The 23,074-nt window shown below is 37.3% G+C and overlaps 1 protein-coding gene across 5 annotated transcripts in view; it reads left to right on the top strand.

Moving 5' to 3' along the window:
- ATXN3 (ataxin 3) overlaps positions 1-21,383 on the top strand; it is a 35,741-nt gene extending 14,358 nt beyond the window's left edge. For 3 of the 5 annotated variants that reach the window (XM_036842512.1, XM_036842508.1, XM_036842509.1), the window contains 5 exons: positions 4,654-4,786; positions 5,129-5,295; positions 6,945-7,041; positions 12,603-12,691; positions 17,133-21,383. In XM_036842512.1, the coding sequence (XP_036698407.1) occupies positions 4,654-4,786; positions 5,129-5,295; positions 6,945-7,041; positions 12,603-12,691; positions 17,133-17,227 (581 nt within the window). In that variant the 3' untranslated portion in view covers positions 17,228-21,383. Of the gene's footprint in view, positions 1-4,653; positions 4,787-5,128; positions 5,296-6,944; positions 7,042-7,980; positions 8,035-12,602; positions 12,692-17,132 lie in introns of those variants that run through there. The other 2 variants (XR_005018685.1, XM_036842510.1) reach the window with 2 other exon arrangements.
- Positions 21,384-23,074: the final 1,691 nt, after the last annotated feature.

Below are 23,074 nucleotides of genomic sequence, written 5' to 3'. Positions count from 1 at the left end.
CTGATTCCTTTGCAGTCCTTCTACAGTAATGGTTCTTTTCAGTAATGGTTCTTTTGTCTTCCATACCCCACATACCACAGAGCCAGGGGAGGTGTAGGTATTCTTCTTGCTCCTCCTTGCCCCTTCTTGGCCACTCTTCTTCCCTAAAAACTCCAGGTGCTTTGAAATACATGTCACGAGATTAAACTCTACCCCATGCTCTTGTGTAGTCTTTTGCAGTCTGATCTTCCTCCTTTTCCATTGCAGATTTTAGGATCTGACTCACTGTCATCTCTCTACTTCAACTCCTTTCATCATTCTTGGTGATTTCTACATCAAAAATCAATCCAGTTCAACCTCTTCTTACTTTCAAAGATCATTTTCTTCACTCTTGCCTTGCCATTGCTAACAACTGTACCCCCTTCAAATCCCAGTTACAATCATCCTACTCTTTGACTATTGCCTCCTATGTTTATACCATATTTTCGGGTTTTTTTATTTCCAACAGTTCTTTAAACCCTACTACAAACCTAAACATTCCCCTTACATCCTTAAATCCTGTATCACCCTGCTTATTTCCGGTAATCCATCATTATAATAACTCTGTTGCATTTCTCAACTCCTTTGTCCTTCTCTCCCTCCATCTGACTTTTATGACAAAATCCCAACCCTGGTTAAAACCCAATCTTGGGCTTGTACAGTCCTCCACCAGAACAGCTGAACATGGCTAAAGATAAAATATGATTTATTTTCCTTTAAATTTATAATCACAAATTTTTTTTTTTTAATTTTTATATGATCACAAATTTCAAATGAGCCTTTAGTGCTGCTTGACATCCCTACTATGTTCTCTCGGTTAGTTCACTTACCACTGTCCAAGATGATGATTTCACAACTTCTGCCTTCAAACTTCTAACCACTCCCCTCCCCCTTCCTGACTCCTAGCTTATGGCCTTCCTTTATATTCTACTACGAAAACAGGAGCAACTAAAAGAGAACGTCCTCATTTTTCTACCAGCAATCTATCACCTTGTTTCTATCTCTACCTGTGCTTTGAGCCTATTAAAATAGATGAATTGTCCCCTGTTCCTAACCAAGACCAACCTCTCCACTTTGGGGCTAGGTCCCAGCTCCTCCCACCTACTCAGGATCTTTGCTTCTGCTTTTGTCACTCCACTCTCCTGTGTGATTAGTTTCCCCCTCTTTTCTGTATTATTTCTATCAGCAGAGAAATACACTTTTTCTCTCCATTGAGTAAAAAGAAAAAGCATCTTTAACACCAGGAAACTCCAGCTGTCTCCCATTTTTATTTTCTCCTTAGAATCATCTCTAGTGTGTTGTCTCCTATTCATGAACTCATTCCGGTTACACTGTCATAAGCAATGTGTCACTGAAAACCCTCTTCTCAGTGTCACCAGTGACCTCCACATTTGCCACTGCCAGTATTCAATTCTCAGTCTTCCTTTGACCTCATCTTTCTTGAGAGTATAGTTGATTATATCCTCCTTTAAACAGAACAAAACAAAACTTTCTTACCAAGAATTTCAAACAAGTATAAAGTATGGAAAATAATGTGATGGATCCTCTTGTACCCTTCTCCCAGCCTCAACAAATATCTCATGGCCAGTCTTGTTTTACCTTTACCCTACCCACTTCCTTTTCCAGTTTATTTTGAGAAAATACTAATTGTCTTATTATGTTCTTTGTAGGTGTCTTTTTAATTAAAACCTTTAAAATCTTTAAAAAACAAGGACTCTTTAAAAAATATATATATAATACTATAATGACACATAGAAATTTAATTACAATTCTGTAATAACATCAACTAATAACATCAACTAGCCAACCAGTGTTCAAATCTCCAGTCTCCTTGGATGATTCTTCTGGGGTTTTTTTGGTTTTTTTTTACAGTTAAAGCAGGTTGAAATAAGGTTAATTGATTCCATTGGATTGCTGTGTCTCTAAAATCTATCTATAGGTTTCTTCTCCTCTTAATTTTTTTCCTTGATTTATTCTTTTGAAGAAAATGGGTCTTTTGTTCTCTTTCCCACATTCTAGATTTTGCTGGTTGCATCCTTTTTTTCCTCTGAGCCCTGGATGCCCAATAGCCTGGTCCTTATATCTAGAGGCTTGATCAGATTCAGGTTGATTTTGGGAGGACAGAATTCTCTTTACAGATGGTGGTGTCTACTTATCTCTCTTTTTGTGATTTGGGTAGCTGTTGATGATCAATGCCTAGTACATTATTTCACTGAAGACTGCAAAATGGTGATATCAGATTCCTGTCATTCCTTCATTTATTAGTTGGAGGACTTCTATACAAATAAACTTTCCCTCATCAACTGTTTGGTTATCCTGAAGTATAGTTCATATAGAAAAAGCAGGATAAATATTTCTTTTATCAGTTTTTTAAACGAGTCGGTTTCATAGTATCCTTCCTCCAAAGGTAATTGGTTTGTTTCTGAAGTGTCATTGTAAACAAATCCATTAAAACCATAGTTCATATGGTTTAGTCCACTGTAATTATTATTCATGTTGATACTCAAAATTGTCTCATCTTGGATGAGTGGGAACCTTTTGAACTTGACTCCCAAGCTTCTGAAATGACCACTCTAGCCTTTTGAAGCCCTTCTTTCTCATATAATAAGAATTTTCAGTCTTATCTTGTATATTTCCTGCCCGTTTAGTAATGGTGGTTAGAGATCACAGTCTGGGCACTGGCATGCTTATTGCTGCCAGGCTGGTTGTCATGTACCTCTCTCCAGTTTACATGTAAGATCATAGTGTTGTAACTTCTTTGATTTTATATACTTGTATCCCTTTTCTTTTATGCCTAAAACCTTTGTTCCTAGCTATATCCTCCCTTCTTGAAATACTGTCTACACAAGGCTTCCAGGCCTCTGTGGAGGTTTACCTGCTATCATTGGCTGCTTCTTTCAGATTCCTTTTATGGATCTTACTCTTTTCAATCTCTAACTAATGAAGTGACCCAGAGTTCAGTCCTTGGACAACTTCTTGAGTGTTGTCCCATTATTTTAAATATCATCTCTAAATAAAGTCTATCTGCCAATAATTCCTTAGACTTTTATCTTCTGCCTAGACATCTACACTGAACACCAAACTCCTAACTTTGACATCTCCACTCAGAAGTCCAGAAAGCATTTCAACCTGAACATGTCCACAAAAGATGTATTTTTTTTTTCTCCCCATATATGCTATCCCTTAGGTTTTCCATTTTAGTAAGACCCACTCTTCTTGCACGCTGGTTCCTATATATTTTGTTGATGAAGCAGCCTAGAGTGCTCTTTTTAAAATGTAATGCACATTGTAGCACAGCTTCATTCGTCAACCCTTCCGTGGCTTCCTAGCACACGTAGAATGAAATCTAATCTTGAGTGAAACCCAAGATCCTTACGGTGCCACCTCCATAAGGCAGCTTCTGCCCTTCCTGATGCTCTGCGTGGAAGAGCATCGCGAGCTGACATAGTTTATTCTAGAATCTAGAAACAGTTTTATTGGTGTTAAACATGTTAAGCAGTCTGAACTCTGAGCACACTTGTCCTTGTGAAAAACAAATGTTAAGTGTATTATGATTTACTCTTTTGAGTTTTTCCAGTAACAGTCCTTTTCATCTTTGTTCATTTGTTTCATTATCTGTTAATGCTCACAAAGAATATCCATAACAAGCACCAAAGTTGAAGAAAATATATGGTAGAAAAATGTAAATTGAGGGATTTCCCTGGAGGTCCAGTGGTTAGGACTCTGCACTTCCAATGCAGGGGCCTGGGTTCGATCCCTGGTCAGGGAACTAAGATCCCACATGCCACGTGGTGCAGCCAAAAATAAGAAATGAAGAAAAATGTAAATTGATTAGAATGAGTTAGGTATAGCCCACCCTTATTTAGCTATTGTGTGGCATATCCAGCTGGTAAAACCCTGGCTTTCTAGAATCGTATTTATAAAAAATTACACTGGGCCAGTGTAATTTTTTCAAAACATGAACTGCATCTTCAACACCTTGACTAGATTTGGGATATTGGCTTTCCAGCTCCTGTTTTCAGTTTGGAGGGATGTGTATGTGTCAGTGTCAGAGTCAGGGGCAGCTATTTCCACAGATGACTCATTTTACCCATATTACACATTATTACACACATCCTCTGCTTGTGTCCTCAAATAGCCCTCCGAGGAAGGTACAGTATAATCTATGTAACAGTTGAAGAAACCAAGACATAGATGGGTAAAGGGGTTTACCAGAGGCCAGGCAGCTAGGAAGTAGAAGAGATAAGGGATTAAAACCCAGGTCATCTGATTCCAGATTCCATGCTCTTCCTTATTCCTTTCCTTGCCTCTCTGTTATCATTTAGTGTAACCTACTTGGTCAAGCACCGTTTTAGTAGATCCCTTTACAGATTCGATTACTTCTCATAGTCACTCTGTGAAATGGCTGTTCCCATTTTACAGGTGAAGAAAGCAAGGTTCAGAGACTAAGTAATTTGTCCTAGATCACCCCACTAGTAAGTGTAAGATGCATTATTTGAACCCAGGTACTCCTGACTCCTCAGTCTGTGTTCTTCCCACTGTTCTGTGCTGCCTCTCTATCTACTGTCATTTTTAATCAGTTTTGAATGACTTGCTCACTGTTTTAGTTTATTTTTGCCTTTTTTTTTTTTTTAGGTTATTCTATATTTGTTGTTAAGGGTGACCTGCCAGACTGTGAAGCTGACCAGCTCCTACAGATGGTCAGGGTCCAACAGATGCATCGACCAAAACTTATTGGAGAAGAATTAGCACAACTCAAAGAACAGAGGTAAAATTGAGCTTGCAGTATGGGATATATGATAGTATTTCATTACAAAAATTAAATTTTCATGCTTACACTGAAGATGTGGTCCTTTTATTACTGGTGATTTTTTTTTAGACCTTTATGTTTTAGTGAAGTTTATTGGTTTAACTGTGGATCAACTCTGAATTATTTAAATATACTAACTTAGATTCACATCACAATAAAACCTTCGTATTATTAGACCTTGTCTGCCGGAAAATGTGTAAGTTTTGACTTACATAAGAATCTTTGCTTTATATATGTCTCTATGTTATATCTAAAATAGAAGAGTGGTCTGCAGTTATTTTTAGTGCTTTTATTCTTTAGAGTCCAGAAAACAGATCTAGAACACGTCTTAGAAGCAAATGATGGATCAGGAACGTTAGACGCAGATGAGGAGGATCTGCAGAGGGCTCTGGCGCTAAGTCGCCAAGAAATTGACTTGGAAGATGAAGAAGCAGATCTCCGCAGGGCCATTCAGCTCAGCATGCAAGGTATGGACGTTCCGACACATACTTTATTCATTGTTGAAGAATTGATTCAGATCATTCTTAGTTCTTCTGGAAGTTCATGTACTATTGGTAGAAGTTCTTGGACAATCACTGCAGAAGCAATAGCTATGTACAATCAGTTATTGTTTTTTAGATTCCTTTTAAAACAACTTTTTACAGCTTGTGTTATATTAGGACTAATTTTATTTATTTATTTTTTTTAAAATAAATTTTCATAATTTTTTTTTTTATTTATTTATTATTTATTTATTTATTTTTGGCTGTGTTGGGTCTTCGTTTCTGTGCCAGGGCTTTCTCCAGTTGCGGCAAGTGGGGGCCACTCTTCATCACGGTGCGCGGGCCTCTCACTGTCGCGGCCTCTCTTGTTGCGGAGCACAGGCTCCAGACGCGCAGGCTCAGTAGTTGTGGCTTACGGGCCTAGTTGCTCCGTGGCATGTGGGATCTTCCCAGACCAGGGCTCAAACCCGTGTCCCCTGCATTGGCAGGCAGACTCTCAACCACTGCGCCACCAGGGAAGCCCTAGTTTTATTTTTATTTCTGGTTATTCCACTTGGTTATAATACTGTGCTAACACAATAGCAAACTGAGGTTAGTCATTGTGAGGTCAGTGGGCCCTTAGCCAGACCAACTGTTCTAAAAATGTATGCTAGTGGACATGAAGGAAGGCCTGGACAGAGAAAGTGAATTGATTTTACAAAACTCTAACACTTAGTGGCTGTGCAGCTTACAGCTTAAGCCCACTTTGGTGAGCCCACTTTTTTAGTGATATAAGCCCATCAGCTGAGAGTAAAGATGCATCCCTCAGGGAATGCAAGCTGAGGGAGTTGTCTGGGATGTTGCTCAAAGGGGCTTACTTAAAAGTGTGAGGGGTTTTCTTTTTTCTTTTTTTTTTTTTTGGTACTTTTTGTCTAATTAACGTGAATTTGCCTTCTACTTTCTAATGAAATTACTTGTCAATTGAATTCCTTAAATATCTAAATAAGGAATTCAGAGGTGTGCCAGGAGGCTCATGAGTACTCCATATGGTGTGCAGGCCCATTTTGGATTAGTAGAGCCCTGCTAGATTAGCCCAGTAATGAACAGACACCAGCTTTAATAGTTTTAGATATTTTTGTATACTTTACTCTTCTTTCCACTTTGTTTCACAGTTTGTGCAGAATCTCTGATTGGTGCAATAATGAAGTAAGAACATGGAAACATACTTAAGTTGTTGTAGTACCCAAATGTTTGAGGATAGAGGGATACAGAGAATGGGTTTGTTTTATGATCATCCACTTTGAGTTGCTTCTAGGAATTCTATGCCTTTGAAAGTGCAGATTCATTTCTAATAAGAGAGCATGCAAGTGTGGCGTTAATTATTTCTCCTACCAAGTTGGTCGTTGGGCTTACCTCCTCACATCCACTACATCACAGATGGGTAACAGCTTGGGTTGCAGTGGACACAAGTTAGATTTGAACTGCCTTATTCAGATTCTCCCTGAGACTTTCAGAGCCTTTCTGACATTTACAGAATGGTACAGAGTATTTTTGAGAAGAAAACTTTTCAAAAGTTCCTTCACATAAGTATAAACATATTATTGCTTGAATTGGTAAATAAAATAGTTTTTTGTTCTGTTTTATTTTGTTTTCAGGTACTTCCAGAAATATATGTCAAGATAGTCCACAGACGTCAGGTACACATCTTACTTCAGAAGAGCTACGGAAGAGAAGAGAAGCCTACTTTGAAAAGTAAAGTAGTTGGTACAATATTAAAATTGCATATTTAATATTTACCTTGGCTGTTTTGTCTATTTGTAAACATACAGCTTTGACTTAAACCATTTATTTTATTGAGGGTTCTCTCCTTTTTTTAAAATACTGGTTACTGCCTGACCCTATGAGCATTTGAATGTATTTTTTAAAAATTTGTAGCTAATAAACTGTGAAATCAAATATAGTTTTAGGGGAAAACTTTGCCCCAGTACTAATTAAATTTACATGAAATAGGGTGAAGGAAACCCTGTAAAATTCGTCATCAAAAGGAAAATGGAATTGGGTCAAGGCAAGAGCAAAGCCTAATGATCCTTTGAATGTACTTCTTGGTTACCTGACCAACCCTGCAAAGTTCTCTTGTGAATTAATAGGAAAAACAGCATTTGCGGTAGGGGAACACACCCCCAAATAGAGGTGATGGTGAATTGCTCCACTCATTGCCACAGTAGGGGGTTACTGCAGGCCCATCAGCATCAGGGACATGAGGGTAACCATAAATCTGAATCATCAGCTCCTAAAACCTAACTTTGTGCCCAGGTTTATAAGTGCTTTCAAAATAGAAATTTCACCTATAAAATTATCCTTTCCAGTAACTGTCACTCACAAGTCTTCATCCCTTTTTCTTTTTTTAATAATATAACTTCATCTTAAGATCACAAGATCTATAATGATATTCAGATCCTCTGATCCCAGGTCAGAAAACAAAGGCCAGTGGCTGAGTCTGGCCTATTATTTACTATATTTCAACAATTCTAAGGTGTACTTTTTTTCACATTTCAACATCTCTGCAATTCAGAAGACTCGTACACATCAGAGTTGGTAGTACTTTAGTAGTATCTAAAATGTTAGAGCATTTTACATTTGATGGTATAATGAAGATAATATTTACTTTGTTTTCTGTTTTTTTTTTTTAAGTCACAGCTCAGAAGTATATGAAGGAAAGTTCTGATCAACTGACATCCTCTTAATGTGAGATATTTCTAGTCTTTATTCAGTGATAGATTAATGGATTTAATTATGTATAAAATTTCAAAATAGTGCTTATTAGTGCTTGTCACTCCCTTTTAAATTTTAAAATTAACTTTTTTTATTTTTTAATTATGATAAACTTCAAATTTATATAAAAGTAGAGAAACTGGCATAAGGAACCCCTATTTATCTGTTGCCCAGATTTAACAGATATCAGCACATGGGCCATCTTGTTTTTTTTATGCCCCCATCTCCCATGCTTTCTACTCTCCCACCCCCAGGGTGGGATTATTTTGTAACAAATCTAAATCATCATACTGCATCTGTATTAATTTCCGTGTGTGTCTCTAAAATATATGCTTTTTTCTTAATATAGCCAAATGCTCTTGCCATACAATAATGGAATAATTATCACATGATAATTATTAATGGTAGTTCTATAATATCATCAACTATCTAGTTATTGCTAAAAATAGCTTTAAATGTTTAATTTGATAAAAAATAATATTTTGGAAAATTTATTTTTAGAGAGATCTAAATTAAAAAAAAAATAATCCTACCTTTAATAACTGATGTGAGTGTTTTGGCAGTCACACGCTTCTAGTCACACAAACGCCCATATATTGTGTATCAGTTATACCCATTTTCCCATGAGAGTAAATATTCTTTGTAATAGGCTATGTTATATTTCATAAAATGAATTTATGTATCACAATTTATGAACCTTTTGATTTTTGCTATTATAATTAATAATGCAATGAACAATCCTTGTATTGACTTTATGCCTCAAATCTCTCATCATTTCTGCTAATTATTCTGAGAATTTCAGACTACTAAGTTAAAGGACATGAACATTTTTAAGGCCTTGGTACAGATTTCTAAACTGCTCTCCAGAACAGTTTCCAAGTGATAACTTCTGCCATGCTTTTTTTCAGACTTCAATTTTTTCCAGAACAAAATGGTCCAAACAGACATACTTTATAGAGAAACTATAAAATTCACAAGTACGTGTAAGAAAAAGAAAATGTCTTTAAAATATAAAAACAAATCCCTCTTTTTTTAAAAAAAAGTTTTTTAGATTTTTTGGATTAAAAATGTGGAATTTCCAATGAGTTAAACTTTTTAGAATACAAAGGATAATGCAGTAACATTCCATCATGACTAAGTGAGTTATAACAAGCGCAATGCCAGCTATAACTAATGCAGGTGTTTTATTCAACATTGCACCCTTTTTTAAATGTTTGAGTCTCCTTTCTGACTGGGGGTTGTTGATTGGGTAAGAAAGTACCGTGATGGTTTCCAGCTTCGGCTTACTATCCTCTGCCTCCTGGTTTGGCCTTGAAAATACTGGTGAGAACTTGAGTAGAACTAGAGAATATTTTACACAGTTACTTGTTGCTGAGAAGAGGTAAGAGCTAACTTCTTGGGGTTTCTTTTTAACTTTGGCTAGCATTCAGAATCTTGTAGGACTCATTAGTGAAGGAGCTGAGAAACTAATTTTTGCCTTTCAGTAGAATTCCTGATTACTAAACCTATATGGGTCCTTGTCTCAATAGCTTCTGTTTTGGAGAACTTGGCTCTAAGGTTATGAAGCCGTTTCTTCCCTCTGATCCTTTCCAAACTGACCCTGGTGCTAATTTGTTTTTCATTGAAATTTATAGGTTTTTTTTTTCCTGTAGAGTGTTTGAAGCTTCACACTTAATATAGTAGCCACAGTGTTCATGTATTAAGCATGAAAATGCTGTTGAAAGTCTACCTGTTACAAATTCATAGTTTATGAGTAAGAGTTGTTAACTGATATTTTCGTAGCCATGATATTTTTTCCAATGGTAATCTCCAAATCCATGGTACCTATCATAAAACCCTGAGAAAAACTCTGCTGTGTCAGCTATGTCATTGTAAAACCTTAACTCACATGTTATGTGCATCAGATGAGGCAGTGTGTAAAACTGTTCTGTAAACTGTGAAGTAGCCTACAGGTATATGTCAGTGTTATTAATGCCTTCTCCAGGTGTAGCTCTGAAATGATTCAGATTCTTTCTTTCTGTCACTAAAAAAGTGTTTCCCAACAAGGAGGGAAACAAATGTTTTCATAGCTATGGATTGCTATGATTTTTTTTGATTGCCTAGTATTTGAGCTACCACTTCAGTGGCGTGGCATAGTTTATCAGGGTTCAGTTTAAGAAACAGAAACGACTTAGAGATGTTTTAAGCAGAAAAGAATTTGATACATGAATTAAGGGCTTACACAACGTTGGGAAGAACTGGAGGGGCACGCTGTAGGCCAGGCCTCCAGAATACCACAGACCAACTTGTTGGAAGAGCTGCAACGCTGCCCCAGGTGGATGATGGGGAATCAGGATATCAAGTTTAAGAACACACTGCTTTAGCTGTGATCCTAGCATCAAGAAGCTGCCACCACAGTTGCCTAGACGTGGGAACCTGAAGTCTGGCCCCCACTGAGACTGCCAGGAAGCAGAATTCTGGAACTGGCATCTCCATGGCTTTACTTGCCAACAGAGAACAACAAAAGTGGCAGGAAGATGGCTGTGCCTCATCGGCCTTGTAAATCTCATGCAAGTGTTTAATTGGTAACCAGAATCCTAGCTATAAAGCAATCTAAGACATATAGTTTTGAGTTTCCCAGCCTCTGTCATACCGAAGGCACGTTAGAAGGCACAGTGAGAATGGATGCTGATTTGCTACTTGAACATGTTCCATCTTACAGTGTCATCACATACGAAAGGGGTCAGAATTGTTTCAAGGTTGGCAGTTGATTTACTTCTCACTTTAAAGTAGAATAAAGGTTATCCGTCTAAAGTCTTTGTCTCACCAGTCACTCGCTTGCATTCTGACATACTTTCTTGAGTGGAGGGGAAGGAGGGCATGGAGAGGATGTGCCAGGAATTCCCCTCCTCACAGCCTGTCTTTCTTGTGCCATGTTCCAGAATCAGGGTATGCAGGGGGAGCCCTGTGCCTACGTGTCCCTCATTAGCCACGCTCACCAGAGTCATAAACCCGTGCACACGTCAGTGTCTGGCTCAAAGGCCAACAGGGAGAAACTGGAAGTCCCACTGGCTGAATTTGCTTTGTTGCTCATATTGAAAACACAGGATTAAGAGGGACCCTAGAAAAAAATATGCTATTCTTTTCATAGTGTTACTGGTCATCTTAAAATTCTGCTTCCTTTAAAAATCCTTTTAAGCATTTTTTGAAAGCTATAGCTTCTTGCTTAGATTGTCAGATGTTTATACGTTTTGGTTTTTAAATTTTTAGCATATACATATGTACGTATATGAAATAATTTAAAATTTACGTCAAAGCAGAAATAGTTCACAGAGCTCCTTATACCCTCCACCCAGATTCCCTAATTGTTGATATTTCTGAACCACTTGAAAATAACTTGCAGACACAGTTTCCCATTACATCCCTCAATACTTCAGTGTCTATTTTCTAAGTACAAGGACATTCTCCTACATGTTTATATCATAACTGTCATATTTAAATGTTTTAATATTTGGATTATGACATTGATTTTCCTTTTGCAAAAAATATAGGGAGAACTTATTTTAATGCTACAGGTATTACTGAAACTTGATAATGCAGGTTAAATAGTTGTTTTCTTTCATTCATCAAGTATTTAGTGACAGGCACAATTTTAGGCACTGGGGAAACAAACAGGATAAACTTTGCGCTCTTGTTAGTTGTCACTGTAAAGAGGGAGACAGGCAGAAGAATATCTGATGGTGATAAGTTTATGCTGAAAATTAAAATGGAGTGATGAGCGCGTGAGGGCGCCAGGTGGCTGCTTTAGGCGGGGTGGTCAGGAGCGGGAGCTCTGAGAAGATGCTGAAGCCCAGATCTGGTGGCAAGAAGGAGCCAGCCATGGAAAGGTCAAGTTAACTCGCATGGTAATTTGAGATGCTTTATCTTCTCAAAGGTGCTCATTTTCAGTGACTTCCAACAATATTAAGGATCTGTAAACCAATACATTTGCATAAAAATAGCTACCAGTGACTCCTTTTGTACAATGTGTTATTTTTGTGGTGAAAATACCTACCCATTAATTTGCCTGATAAATTCGAATTTTCTAAGTTTTCTAGGATCAGCACTGTGATGCTTTTCAGTAATTTATATGAGACTGATTGCTCTTTTTTTTTAATTGAAGTATAGTTGATTTACAATGTTGTATTAATTTCAAATGTACAGCAAAGTGACTGAGTTTTAGATATATATATTCTTTTTCAGATTCTTTTCCATGAGAGGTTTTTGCAAGATATTGAATGCAGTTCCCTGTGCTATCCAGTAGGACCTTGTTTATGTATTTTATAGATAATAGTGTGTATCTATGAATCCCAAACTCCTAATTTATTCCCCCCCCTTCCCCTTTGGTAACCATAAGTTTGTTTTCTATCAGACTGATTGCTCTTGCCTTCTTTTGTGGTGTTCATGCCAGTGACTCTTCTGTTTTGTGGAACCGTTTATTTTCCACATGAATATTTTTTCTCGTGGCATATTTATTCTTAGGCTTTGTTTTTTAAATACACACTCACTCTTGAATGTTTCAGGCAGCAGCAGCAGCAGCAGCAGCAAGATCCACCAGGACATCCATGTGAAAAGCCGAACACAAGTTCAGGAGCACTTGACAGTGATCTAGGTACGCCTCTCTGATTGTATATCCCATTTGTTACCTGCACGCTCTGTTTGACACCCAGACTCCATGTGATTTTTGGCTTTATAGGCTTTTTTTTCTCCTCGCTTTCATTATATTGAAACTCTTGAAGGAATTTGTAATCTACCAAACTTTCTTGGATTAAGGAGCAGGCTAACTCCTTAGTGTATCCTTAAGTGCCCTTAAAGCACTTAAGCAATGTTTTGCTTTAAAATTGTAAAGATCACTTGCAACTTCACAGTAATTTGTACGTTCTCCAAAAGTTTCTCAGAGATAATGAATATTAGTAGGTGGAAAATAAGTTCATTTTACCGCTGGGAAAACTGAAAACACCTGAGTGTAGTCCGGATTACAACAAAGAAATCTAGAGTTACTCCTCAGGCCTTGGTTTAATAATAGGTCTTAAACTTTGGCCAATTATTGGTAGTAGAAATCGAGTGAGAAGGAAACTGTACATGACAAAGAACTTTTCAGTAGAGTATGTAAAGAACTCTCAAAACTAAAATAAGAAAACAATTCAAAAAGATGAGTGAAGGATTTGAACAGACACTTCACCAAATATATGGATGACAAACAGCACATGAAAGCGTGCTCAACATCACTAGTCATTAGGGAAATGCAAATTAAACCCACAGTGAGACACCGTTACACACCTACAAGAATGGCTTAATAAAAAAATTAAATTAACAATACCAAATGCGGCAAGAATCAGAGTAACTGGGGCTCATACATTGTTAGTAGGAACGTAAAATGGTGCAGCAACTTTGGAAAACGGTTTAGTATTTTCTTAAAAACTTAAATGTACACTTAACCATGTGATCCAGTAGTCACACTCCTAGGTATATAACCAAGAGAAAAGAAAATACAGGTTCCCACAAAATCTTGTATATGAATCCTTACAGCAGTTTTGTTCATAATAGCCCCAAACTGGAAACTGCTTACATGTTGTCCTTGAGCTGGTACATACCACAGAAACTGTGCTGCATCCAAACAGTGGACTACTATTAGCAAGAAAAAGGAATGAATGGGTACTTTTTCCTAATCATTCTGCTAAGTATAGCTAACAACCCTGGACGTTTGTATAAAACAAATATAAGAAGAATCTGAAAGGTAGAAGACAGACTGGCTGAGAAGCTCAGGACTAGAGGAAGACATAGTGGTCAGTATTCTGGATTTTCTTTTTGCCCCAAGAAAAGCCTGCTCTATGGAGCCAAAAGGGACTACTTGGCAAGACAAAAACTTATAGATAATAAACACTCTAGTCCAGCCAGCATGGACGAGGTAAATAAATTGGTCCTACTGCCACCCTACCCCATTGGCAAAGGCCAAGTAACGTAATGAGGCACATCTCCCGCCTCTCCGGGCCAGAGTGGTGTCAGAAAAAGCCAAGTGGAGAGCTGGGATTTTCTTTTCCTCCAGGAGACAATGATGCCCCCTTTCCCGTGGTGTCAGTGGTCTTAGGGAGCCTGGACTTCCACCCAGCAATAAAGAGGCATCCTTCTGGCTTGTCGCCTGGGTGATGTCAGAAGAGGTGTAGTGGAGAATCAGGCCGTCACTGATTCGAGGCAGTAATAAGGAGACCACCCCCACAGTGCCAGTGAGAGGCAGTAACGAGGCGTTCCTACCCCTCCCAATCAGGCAGATATCAGTGGGAAGCCGGAACTCCCACGGATGTTCAACAGTAGTGGTCACACACACCCTCTCCCCATCTGGAAGCAGCGGGGCAGCACCCTTTTCTGCCACTGGTGCTCGTGTCAGAGGAGGCCTGCTGAAAGAGAAGATTTAAATAAGATTCACGGGACTTGCCTGGAGGCACAGTGGTTAAGAATCCGCCTGCTGGTGTAGGGGACACGGGTTCGAGCCCCGGTCTGGGAAGATCCCACATGCCGCGGAGCAACTAAGCCTGTGCGCCACAAATACTGAGCCTGTGCTCTAGAGCCCGTGAGCCACAACTGCCGAGCCCGTGTGCCACAACTACTGAAGCCCACACGCCTAGAGCCCATGCTCCACCGTAAGAGAAGCCACCACGATGAGAAGCCCACGCACCACAACAAAGAGTAGCCCCCGCTCGCCACAACTAGAGAATGCCTGCATGCAGCAACGAAGACCCAACGCAGCCAAAAATAAATAAATAAATAAATTTATTTATTTATTAAAAAAAAAATAAGATTCACATTCGTATAAGATAATACCCAAAATATCCAGGATTCACTTAAAAATCACTTGTCATATCAGGAGCCTGGAAAATTTCAACTTGAATGAGAAAAGACAATCAGTAGACACCATCACCAAAATGACACTGATGTTAGAATTATCTGGCAAGGATTTTAAATTAGCAACCATCATAAAATGCTACAGTGAGCAGTAATGAACATGCTTGAAACAAATGAAAAAAAATAGAAAGCCTTAGGAAAGAGATAGAAGATATAAAGAAGAACCAAATAGAAATTTTATAACTGAAAAATAACAATAACTGAAATTTTGAAACTCAGTGGACAGACCCAACAGGTGGATGGAAGGACATAGAAAAGAATCAGTGTGACCTCGAAGACAGAACAGTAGATATTACCCATTCTGAGGAACAAAGAGAATTAGACTGGAAAAAATTAACAGAGCCTGAGACCTGTGGGGAAGATCTAACATTTGTGCCATGGGAGTTCCAGAAGATGAGAAAGAGGGTATAGCTAAAAAAGTATTTAAAGAAATAATAGCTGAAAATTCCCCAAATTTGGCAAAAGGTACCAACCTACGGATTCTAGAAGCTGAGTGAACCTCAAACAGAATAGACCCAAAGAAATCCATGCCAAAACACATCGTAGTCTAACTTCTGAAAACTGAAGACAAAAAAAAAAATCTTAAAATCAGCTAGAAACAGCTTGCCTACAGCAATTTGCATGACATCAGATTTCTCATCTGAAATCGTGGAGGTCAGAAGGAAGTGACACACATTTTTCAAGTGCTGAAAGAAGGGAAGTCTCAACCCGGAATTCATGAAAATTTTCTTCAGGAATGAAGGGGAAAATAATGGCTAAAGGGAGTTCTCTAAACAGGACTGTTAAAAAGTAATTTTGAAACGTCAAGAAGGAAAAAAGAACAGTAGAAAGAATAAAAATATGGGTAAGCACAATAGACTTTCCTTTTCAGTTTTCTAAATTACATTTGACGACTGAAGGAAGAATTGTAACATTGATTTGGTTTTTAGTGTAAACTATAGGAAATACTTAAGGCAGTTATAAACAGGGGAAAATAAAGGGAGGTAAGATTTCTAACTTTCATTTGAACTGGTATAGCCACTCTGGAAAATAATTTGGTAATTTCTATAAAAACTGAACATACATTGACCATGCAACCAGCAGTTATATTCCCATTTAATACCAGAGAAATGAAAACTTCCATCCATGCAAAAACCTGTACACGAATGTTCATAGCAGCTGTATTTGTCATGATCAAAAACTGGAAAAAAACAAATGTCCTACAGTAGGTGAATGGTTAAACACGCTGCGGTACCTCTATACCATGGATACGACTCGGGATTAAAAAGAAACCAACTGTGGACACATGCAACAGCTTGGATGCATCTCAAGGGCATTATGCTGAGTGCAAAAAAAAATCTCAGAAGATCTCGTACTGTATGATTCTATGTGTGTAACATTCTAAAAACGACATTTATAGAGATGGAAAGCAAATTAGTGGTTGCCTGCAGTTAGGGAAGGTGGGGGGGAAGAGAAGTGGGTGTGACTAAAAAGGGATGGCAGGAGGGAGATCTTTATGGTGCCATAACAGTTCTCTGTCTTGATTGCGGTGGTGGTGGTTACACGAATCTACATGTATGAAGTCCCAATATTCAGATTTAGGTTTGAGCTGTAGTTATGTAAGATTTAATTATTAGGTGAAATTTAGCCAGAGTGTACACAGGACCTCCCTGAACTATCTTTGCACCTTCCTGTGAGTAAATAATTATTTCTCAAAACAAACTTTTTTTAACTAATTCATCATCGATAGACACAAAGTTAAATTTTCTTCTCCTTAGCTGAATGCTTTTAAGTGAAAGATGCCATACTGAAAGGCTACATACATAATGATGATTCCATTTGTGTTGACACGCAGGAAAAGGCAGAACTGTAGGGCAGAGAACTGATCAGTGGTTGCCTAGACTTAGGGCTTGGGGATTGACTACAAAGGGGCAGTGCGAGGGAATATTTTTGGTCAGTGGGACGGTTCTGTAGCTGGGTGGTGATAATGGTTATACCACTCTATGTATTTGTCAAAACTTACAGAATTATAAAAGAGTGGATTTTATTGTATGTAAACTTTAAAAATCAAGAAAGGAAACTATAGTAGTCAAACAGTTTTGAAGAGCTTACCTTTTGATGACTTTGGAAATTTTCTAGAAATTTCTAAGAAATATGTGTTTTATCCCCAACAGGTGATGCTATGAGTGAAGAAGACATGCTTCAGGCAGCTGTGACCATGTCTTTAGAAACTGTTAGAAGTAATTTCAAAACAGAAGGAAAAAAATAATACCTTTCACAAATCATTTAGATATTCAGTCTTTCCAATATTGTCCTGTGTGTTTACAGCATAGGGTCCATTTTGGTAATGTGTCAAAGAGAACAATTTTCAACAGAGGAAATAAGACTTAGGTGGTTTGCAAACAAAAAGCTGAGAGGGTGAAAAATACATCAGTTGTAGGACTAAATAATGATCCTCCAAACACTAGCCAAAGAGGCATTCAGCAATTAAAGAAATTTAAAATAGTTTTCTAAATGTTCTTTTTTCTTTTTTGAGTGTGCAATATCTAACATGTTTAAAATTAGGGCATTTTTCTTGGATCTTTTTGCAGACCAACTAATTATAACCAGCTATTGCCACAGAACTTTTCCCCCACATTTTATCTTCTTTTCCACCCTTCTGCATAGGGAATTTGGCTGACTTTCATCATCTAAAAGTTGTTCTTATTTCTCTTTAACCAAATTAACCTTTTAGGACAGTGTCTCTCCTCTGTGTTGGTAATAGTAACAGTTCCAGAAGGATAAGCTGTTTACCCTCTGACTATGTATTGTGCACTTGGGTGTTTTCTCATGTTATTTTCTCTGATCACAATTTCTCTGCTACGTGGTTTTCGTTACTTTCTACAACTCTTTTGAAAGATGGTAATGTTTCTTGAGGTTTTGCTTTTTAAGCCCTCTAAGATGGGATCATTATTTCATGATTCTGGTGCATTCCTAAACTCTGAAATCAGCTCTGCACAAGTATTTGAGAATAAATGAGAATTTTGTTAATGTGTGAGCACATCCTTTCCCAAATGCTTTGTGAATGTCTTCTCAGTTATGTCAGAACTTTATAGGTTTGTTGTAACCCTCTTTCCTGCACCTTGTTATTTCCTTTTCTTTTCCAATTGAGAAAAATAGGAGAAGCATAGTGTGCAAGTTTCCTTCCATTGCAAAACAACATCCAGTGCCCACCATGAATGTATGATAGAGAAAATTTGGCCTTCAATTTTAGTAGCAGTTTCATTTTATTTTTCCTCTTGTGACTGGAGCTGTCTGTTCTGTTTACAATTGAGTCACGAAGTGCAGATGTCTGCTTCTGCTGTACATCTTTTAGTAGGTATAGCTTGCCAGAGATAATGATCTAGAACATGAAAATAATTTAACAACAAAACTACATTTAAATTTATACTGTGATTTAACACGTGCATCATGTTTAAATAGCTTAGAATTACAGAAGTCACAGTACTTACTGGGTCTGTAAATAAGAAAGTCTTTAGTTTTGATAAACATTCTTTAATTGGGATGCAGAGTTTCTTGCTGGGTCAATGCAGTGGGATGATTTTGGTGAAAATTAATCATGTCTTTCTGAAATGGGCCTTTTAAATTCTGTCATCTACTCCCCTTCCTTCATTCTCCATCCCCTTTTGAAGCCCTTTTGAATGTTGAATTGTTCATAAGCTAAAATTTAAGAAGAAATTTCAGCGGACAACTTAGAAAATTAAAGTATGATATGTTGCCATATCCTGGTGTATGGCTACACACATTTTATCAGGGAAAAATTTTTGATGTAGGATTTATTGCTAACTGAAAAGAGATGAAAAACTGCCTTTTATTTATGATTATGAAATAGCTTCTTCTTGGATAGAGACAGATTTTTTTTTAGTCATTATTTTGTGCCAAGTAAGTTTTCTGAAGTTTCCCTTACATAAAATTAGATGGTTTTCTTTTAAAATCTAAAGTTTTCTTTTGACAATTGAAAATGTTTTAGAAGAATCACAAAACTTTAGAACTACAAGGGATGCTGGAGTTTGATACTCCTCCCTAAGATTTACAAACCAAAATATTTTAAGACTGGACATTTCTGTAGTTATCCCAAGTATGCTAGTCATATTTTCCATGGATATTTGGCCTGTATCTTTTCCCATTGAAAAATTACGTTAAACTTTTCATATATTTGCATTGATGAGCTACCTAATATAAAAACGAGAAATGAATATACATTTAAAAGTTTTAACCTTAAGAGTTAGGGTTAGAGTTAGTTCTTATATTACACACCCTTGTTAAAGCACTTAAAGAAATGTGGCATGTTGACCTTCGTTTGTTAGGCATTTTTTTAAAGCAGGGCCGAGCACACACTGGATATATTTGAATGTGTTTATTTAGTTGTGAAATTGTTATATTTGGCAGGCAGATTCAGAATCACTAGTGAACTGCCATCTTGTGTGGATTGGCATATATTTAACTGAACATTTAGATTCCATTTCTTAATCAGTTGGCCAGTATGAAAAGATGCCAATGCTCATAACCACAGTAAGAAAATTTTAAAGTTACACAAAGCTATAGTTCACACATCAGGAAGTGCTGTTTACTTTAAACCACCTGCAAGTCAGGAACAATGAAACTCACAATAACTGTCCTGCCAAGAACTTTATTTATATAAAGATTTCCATTCTGTTTTACCAATTGGGAACACCTTAATGTTTAATATTTAAACTATTAGTATCATTTTTCTAATGTATAATTTGTATTACCGGGATAAAATACATACCATGACAATGCTAGTATTATAAGTAAAGTTTAAACAAGCTTTGGAAATAACACTTTCATACTTAAAGATGTCATGGATTTAATAAGTAGTTATTTATGTTTTAAAAATTCAGAGAAGTTAACATCTGATCTAAACCATCAATGTGCATTTTTACAGTAATTAACATACGAATATTTCAGTAATGTAAATTGTTTGAAAAGGTTGCTGCAGGTAAACTGTATTTCAGCTCTAAGATCTTGGCCAAATAATTTATAATTCGCAGAATATTTAAGGAGGTGCTTTTTTTCTTTAAAACTTAATTTTTCTTAATTAAGACTTTATTCATGCCAAAGTTAATGAGGAAAAACTCAACTAGTTGAGGATCATTATAGGCAAAACTACCCATAGTCTACATTGTTTCATTTAATATTAAGTCAAATAAAGTAAGTTTTTTGCCAGTAAAAGCTTAAGTCACATTTTTAATGTCTGCATGTTTGATACTATTTTTAAATAGTATCATGTTAGTGCCAAGATTTACTAAATGTCTTAAAATTGGCCCATTGGACCTGTGCAAATTCAAAAAGATTGATTCTCAGTGCATAAGCAAAATATAATGATAATAATTGAAATAGCCTAGAATGAAAAATAAATCTTGATGTTTTAAATTCTTAAGAGGATTCAATTATTAATATTGATGACTTTCTATTAAAAACTTTATCTGCAATTGGAGAGGTTTATGGCCACTACTTTCAAAGTAAATTGGTTGTTGTAGCTGGGCCCTAACAAGTATGGAGATGTTACAGATGTGATCTTAATTAAGAAAAATCAGATTGGATTAACTAATCATTTCAGCAGTGTAAGTAATTTTTCATATTTTCAAAATAAAAACTTTGCTTCATTTCTGGTCCATTTATAACCAGCATCTTTTGCTGAAGAGATGAACCAACATGTTTTTTAAAGTCTTATACATAAAATAGTTTTGTTCCATTTTGCTCTCATGAATGAGAAGATTATTGACATGGTTGGTTAATTCTTGAATTTTTATCTTTCTGTTTTTTAATGTGAAGAAAACCTCTGCTGTTTTAATTTTTTTGCAAAATGGTCTGGCATTTTAAGAATTAATGCTAGTAACCACTTCTAAATTTATAGCAATTGGCATGTTTAATTATAATAGTGTATCAATAAATATTTCAAGACTATGGATTCATAGACTAGAAATGGGAAGCATTAGTGAAATATATGTGGAAATGCCTGATTCATTTAGGAAGCACTTCACTTGGCTCCTTCATATTTCAAAGGTGAATGTTTTCAGGAATTTTTTTTAAAGAGGACAACATACATTTGAATGTGATTAATTTCTACAACACTGGACTACTAGGAATAACTTTTTAAAAATTACTGTTCTGTACAAATAAACTTTGAAATTCAACTACCAGAAAACATCTGAAGTAAAAAGCATTCTTTTGGCCATGACACAAGTGCACTCTGGCAGTGCCATTTGCTCAGGACCCAACTCTGCAGCCCTACTGTGTGTGCTCCTCTGTCTGAGTTGTTTTGCCGTTAATACACACACAGGCCTTCCTGTCTGGTCCTTAGAGAAGCCGGGCTTCCAAAGCACTGTTGAACACTGAGGATACTGTTGTTAATGTGGATGTTCGATGAGTTGTATTTTAAATATCAAAGATTATTAAATAAAGATAATGTTTGCTTTTTTACTTCTGTTTTTATTAGTGTTTATTGTTAATTTATAGCTTTGCATTCAAAGTATGGTTGGAGCATCTGCACCCTCAGAGCTTCTCAGAAATGCAGAGTTTCAGGCCACACTCCCACCTACTGGATCAGAACCTGCATTTTGAACAAGATCCCCAGGGGATTCACATGCAGAGTGAATTTGAGAAGCATTTTTTTATGGATGTGGTGATGAATGAAGCAGGTCAGGGGAAGCCACTGATTCTCCATTCCAACTACAGTAACTGCTGCCAGAAGGCCCATTGTTACTGGATCCTCTGATCTTTTCTAAGAGAGGCTAAGAATTCCATATTTTTATTTGAAATCTGATTTTAAAATGTTGGCTCAGTTGCTTTTTTAACCCTGAGAGACAAGCAAAGCACATTAGTGACAGTTTTAAGAGTGCCATTTTTCCTCATTTTATCTAACTCTGGACACCAGACTAACAATTGGAATCCACCTGGACTGATTGAGGGTTATAGAATCCTCAGGTTTTACAATGAGGGTTGTATATCCATTTTAGCTTTAGTTAGGGTTGGGCACAAATTTTGAAACAAAAATTTCAAATTGATCATATGCATCTTTTTAGCATAACTTCATAGCTTAGTCCTCAGAAGGACCAATCCATTCAATTTGGATAGCACCAAATGACTCATCTCATCAACATCACCTGTGGGCCCTATGAAAAGTACAAGTTGAGTTGAATGCCCATTTTATGGTTAGCTAAGAACTTTTGTAAAGGATAGGCAAATTTTGGGTTGTCCTTATCCTGAAGATTTGCGTGTTTCAGGATCCTTTCAACCATTTTGTGTCTGCATCTCCAATGCTCATCGTTTAATTTTGTAGGTAGTTCGGGTCCAGCTGACCTCTTAACGCCTCTACTCTTGACATTTCCCCTTTTCACACTATGGGCCTAGCAGGCCTCCTTATAGGTCTTCAAAGAAGCTGAGTTCTTTCTCACCCCCAGGCACCCTAACACTCTCGTTTGCCCCTTTGCCTTTGCCCCTTGGGTATCCCTGTCCCTAAAGGTCATTGGCCTGCTGTGAGGACTTTCCCTTTCAACTGGACTGCCACCCTTCTCTGGACCTTAGTCTCTCAAGATTGTTCCAGTTCTCCCTGGGTCAGGATCCCCAACCACCCTTTGTCTCACGGGCTACAAGAGAAAACCAATTCCTTATTCATTCACTCACTCAGCAAGACCTGTGTGCGTTCACCATGTGCCTGGCATGGTTCTGGGTTCTTGGAACAGAGCCATGATTAAGATACTCTGCTCTGCTGGTGCTTGCATTCTGATTGGCCATTAGGCAGAGGAAACATTTGAATTACTGAGCATGGCTTCATAACATGTTAAGAGCTATGCTTGTTCTGTGAGATAGGAAGACAAAACGATGATGTGATAGCATGTGACTGGGAGGCAGTGCTGCTTCAGACTGGTTTCAAGGAAGGCCTCTGCAGAGGTGCCTTTCAGACACCTGAAAAATGAGGAGCCACTATACTGCCTGTGGAAACAGCAAGCACAGTGACTGAGGCAGAGGCGGTTGCTTGTCTCTGAAGAACAGAGATAGCTGGAGAGGCTAGCAGGTAATGAACAAAAGCTGGAACGGGGATGTAGGCAAAATC

Source organism: Balaenoptera musculus, chromosome 2 (assembly GCF_009873245.2).
Source record: "Balaenoptera musculus isolate JJ_BM4_2016_0621 chromosome 2, mBalMus1.pri.v3, whole genome shotgun sequence".
Taxonomy (NCBI): domain Eukaryota; kingdom Metazoa; phylum Chordata; class Mammalia; order Artiodactyla; family Balaenopteridae; genus Balaenoptera; species Balaenoptera musculus.
Note: the sequence above shows the minus strand (reverse complement) of the source record. Positions and strands in the feature narration are given on the sequence as shown.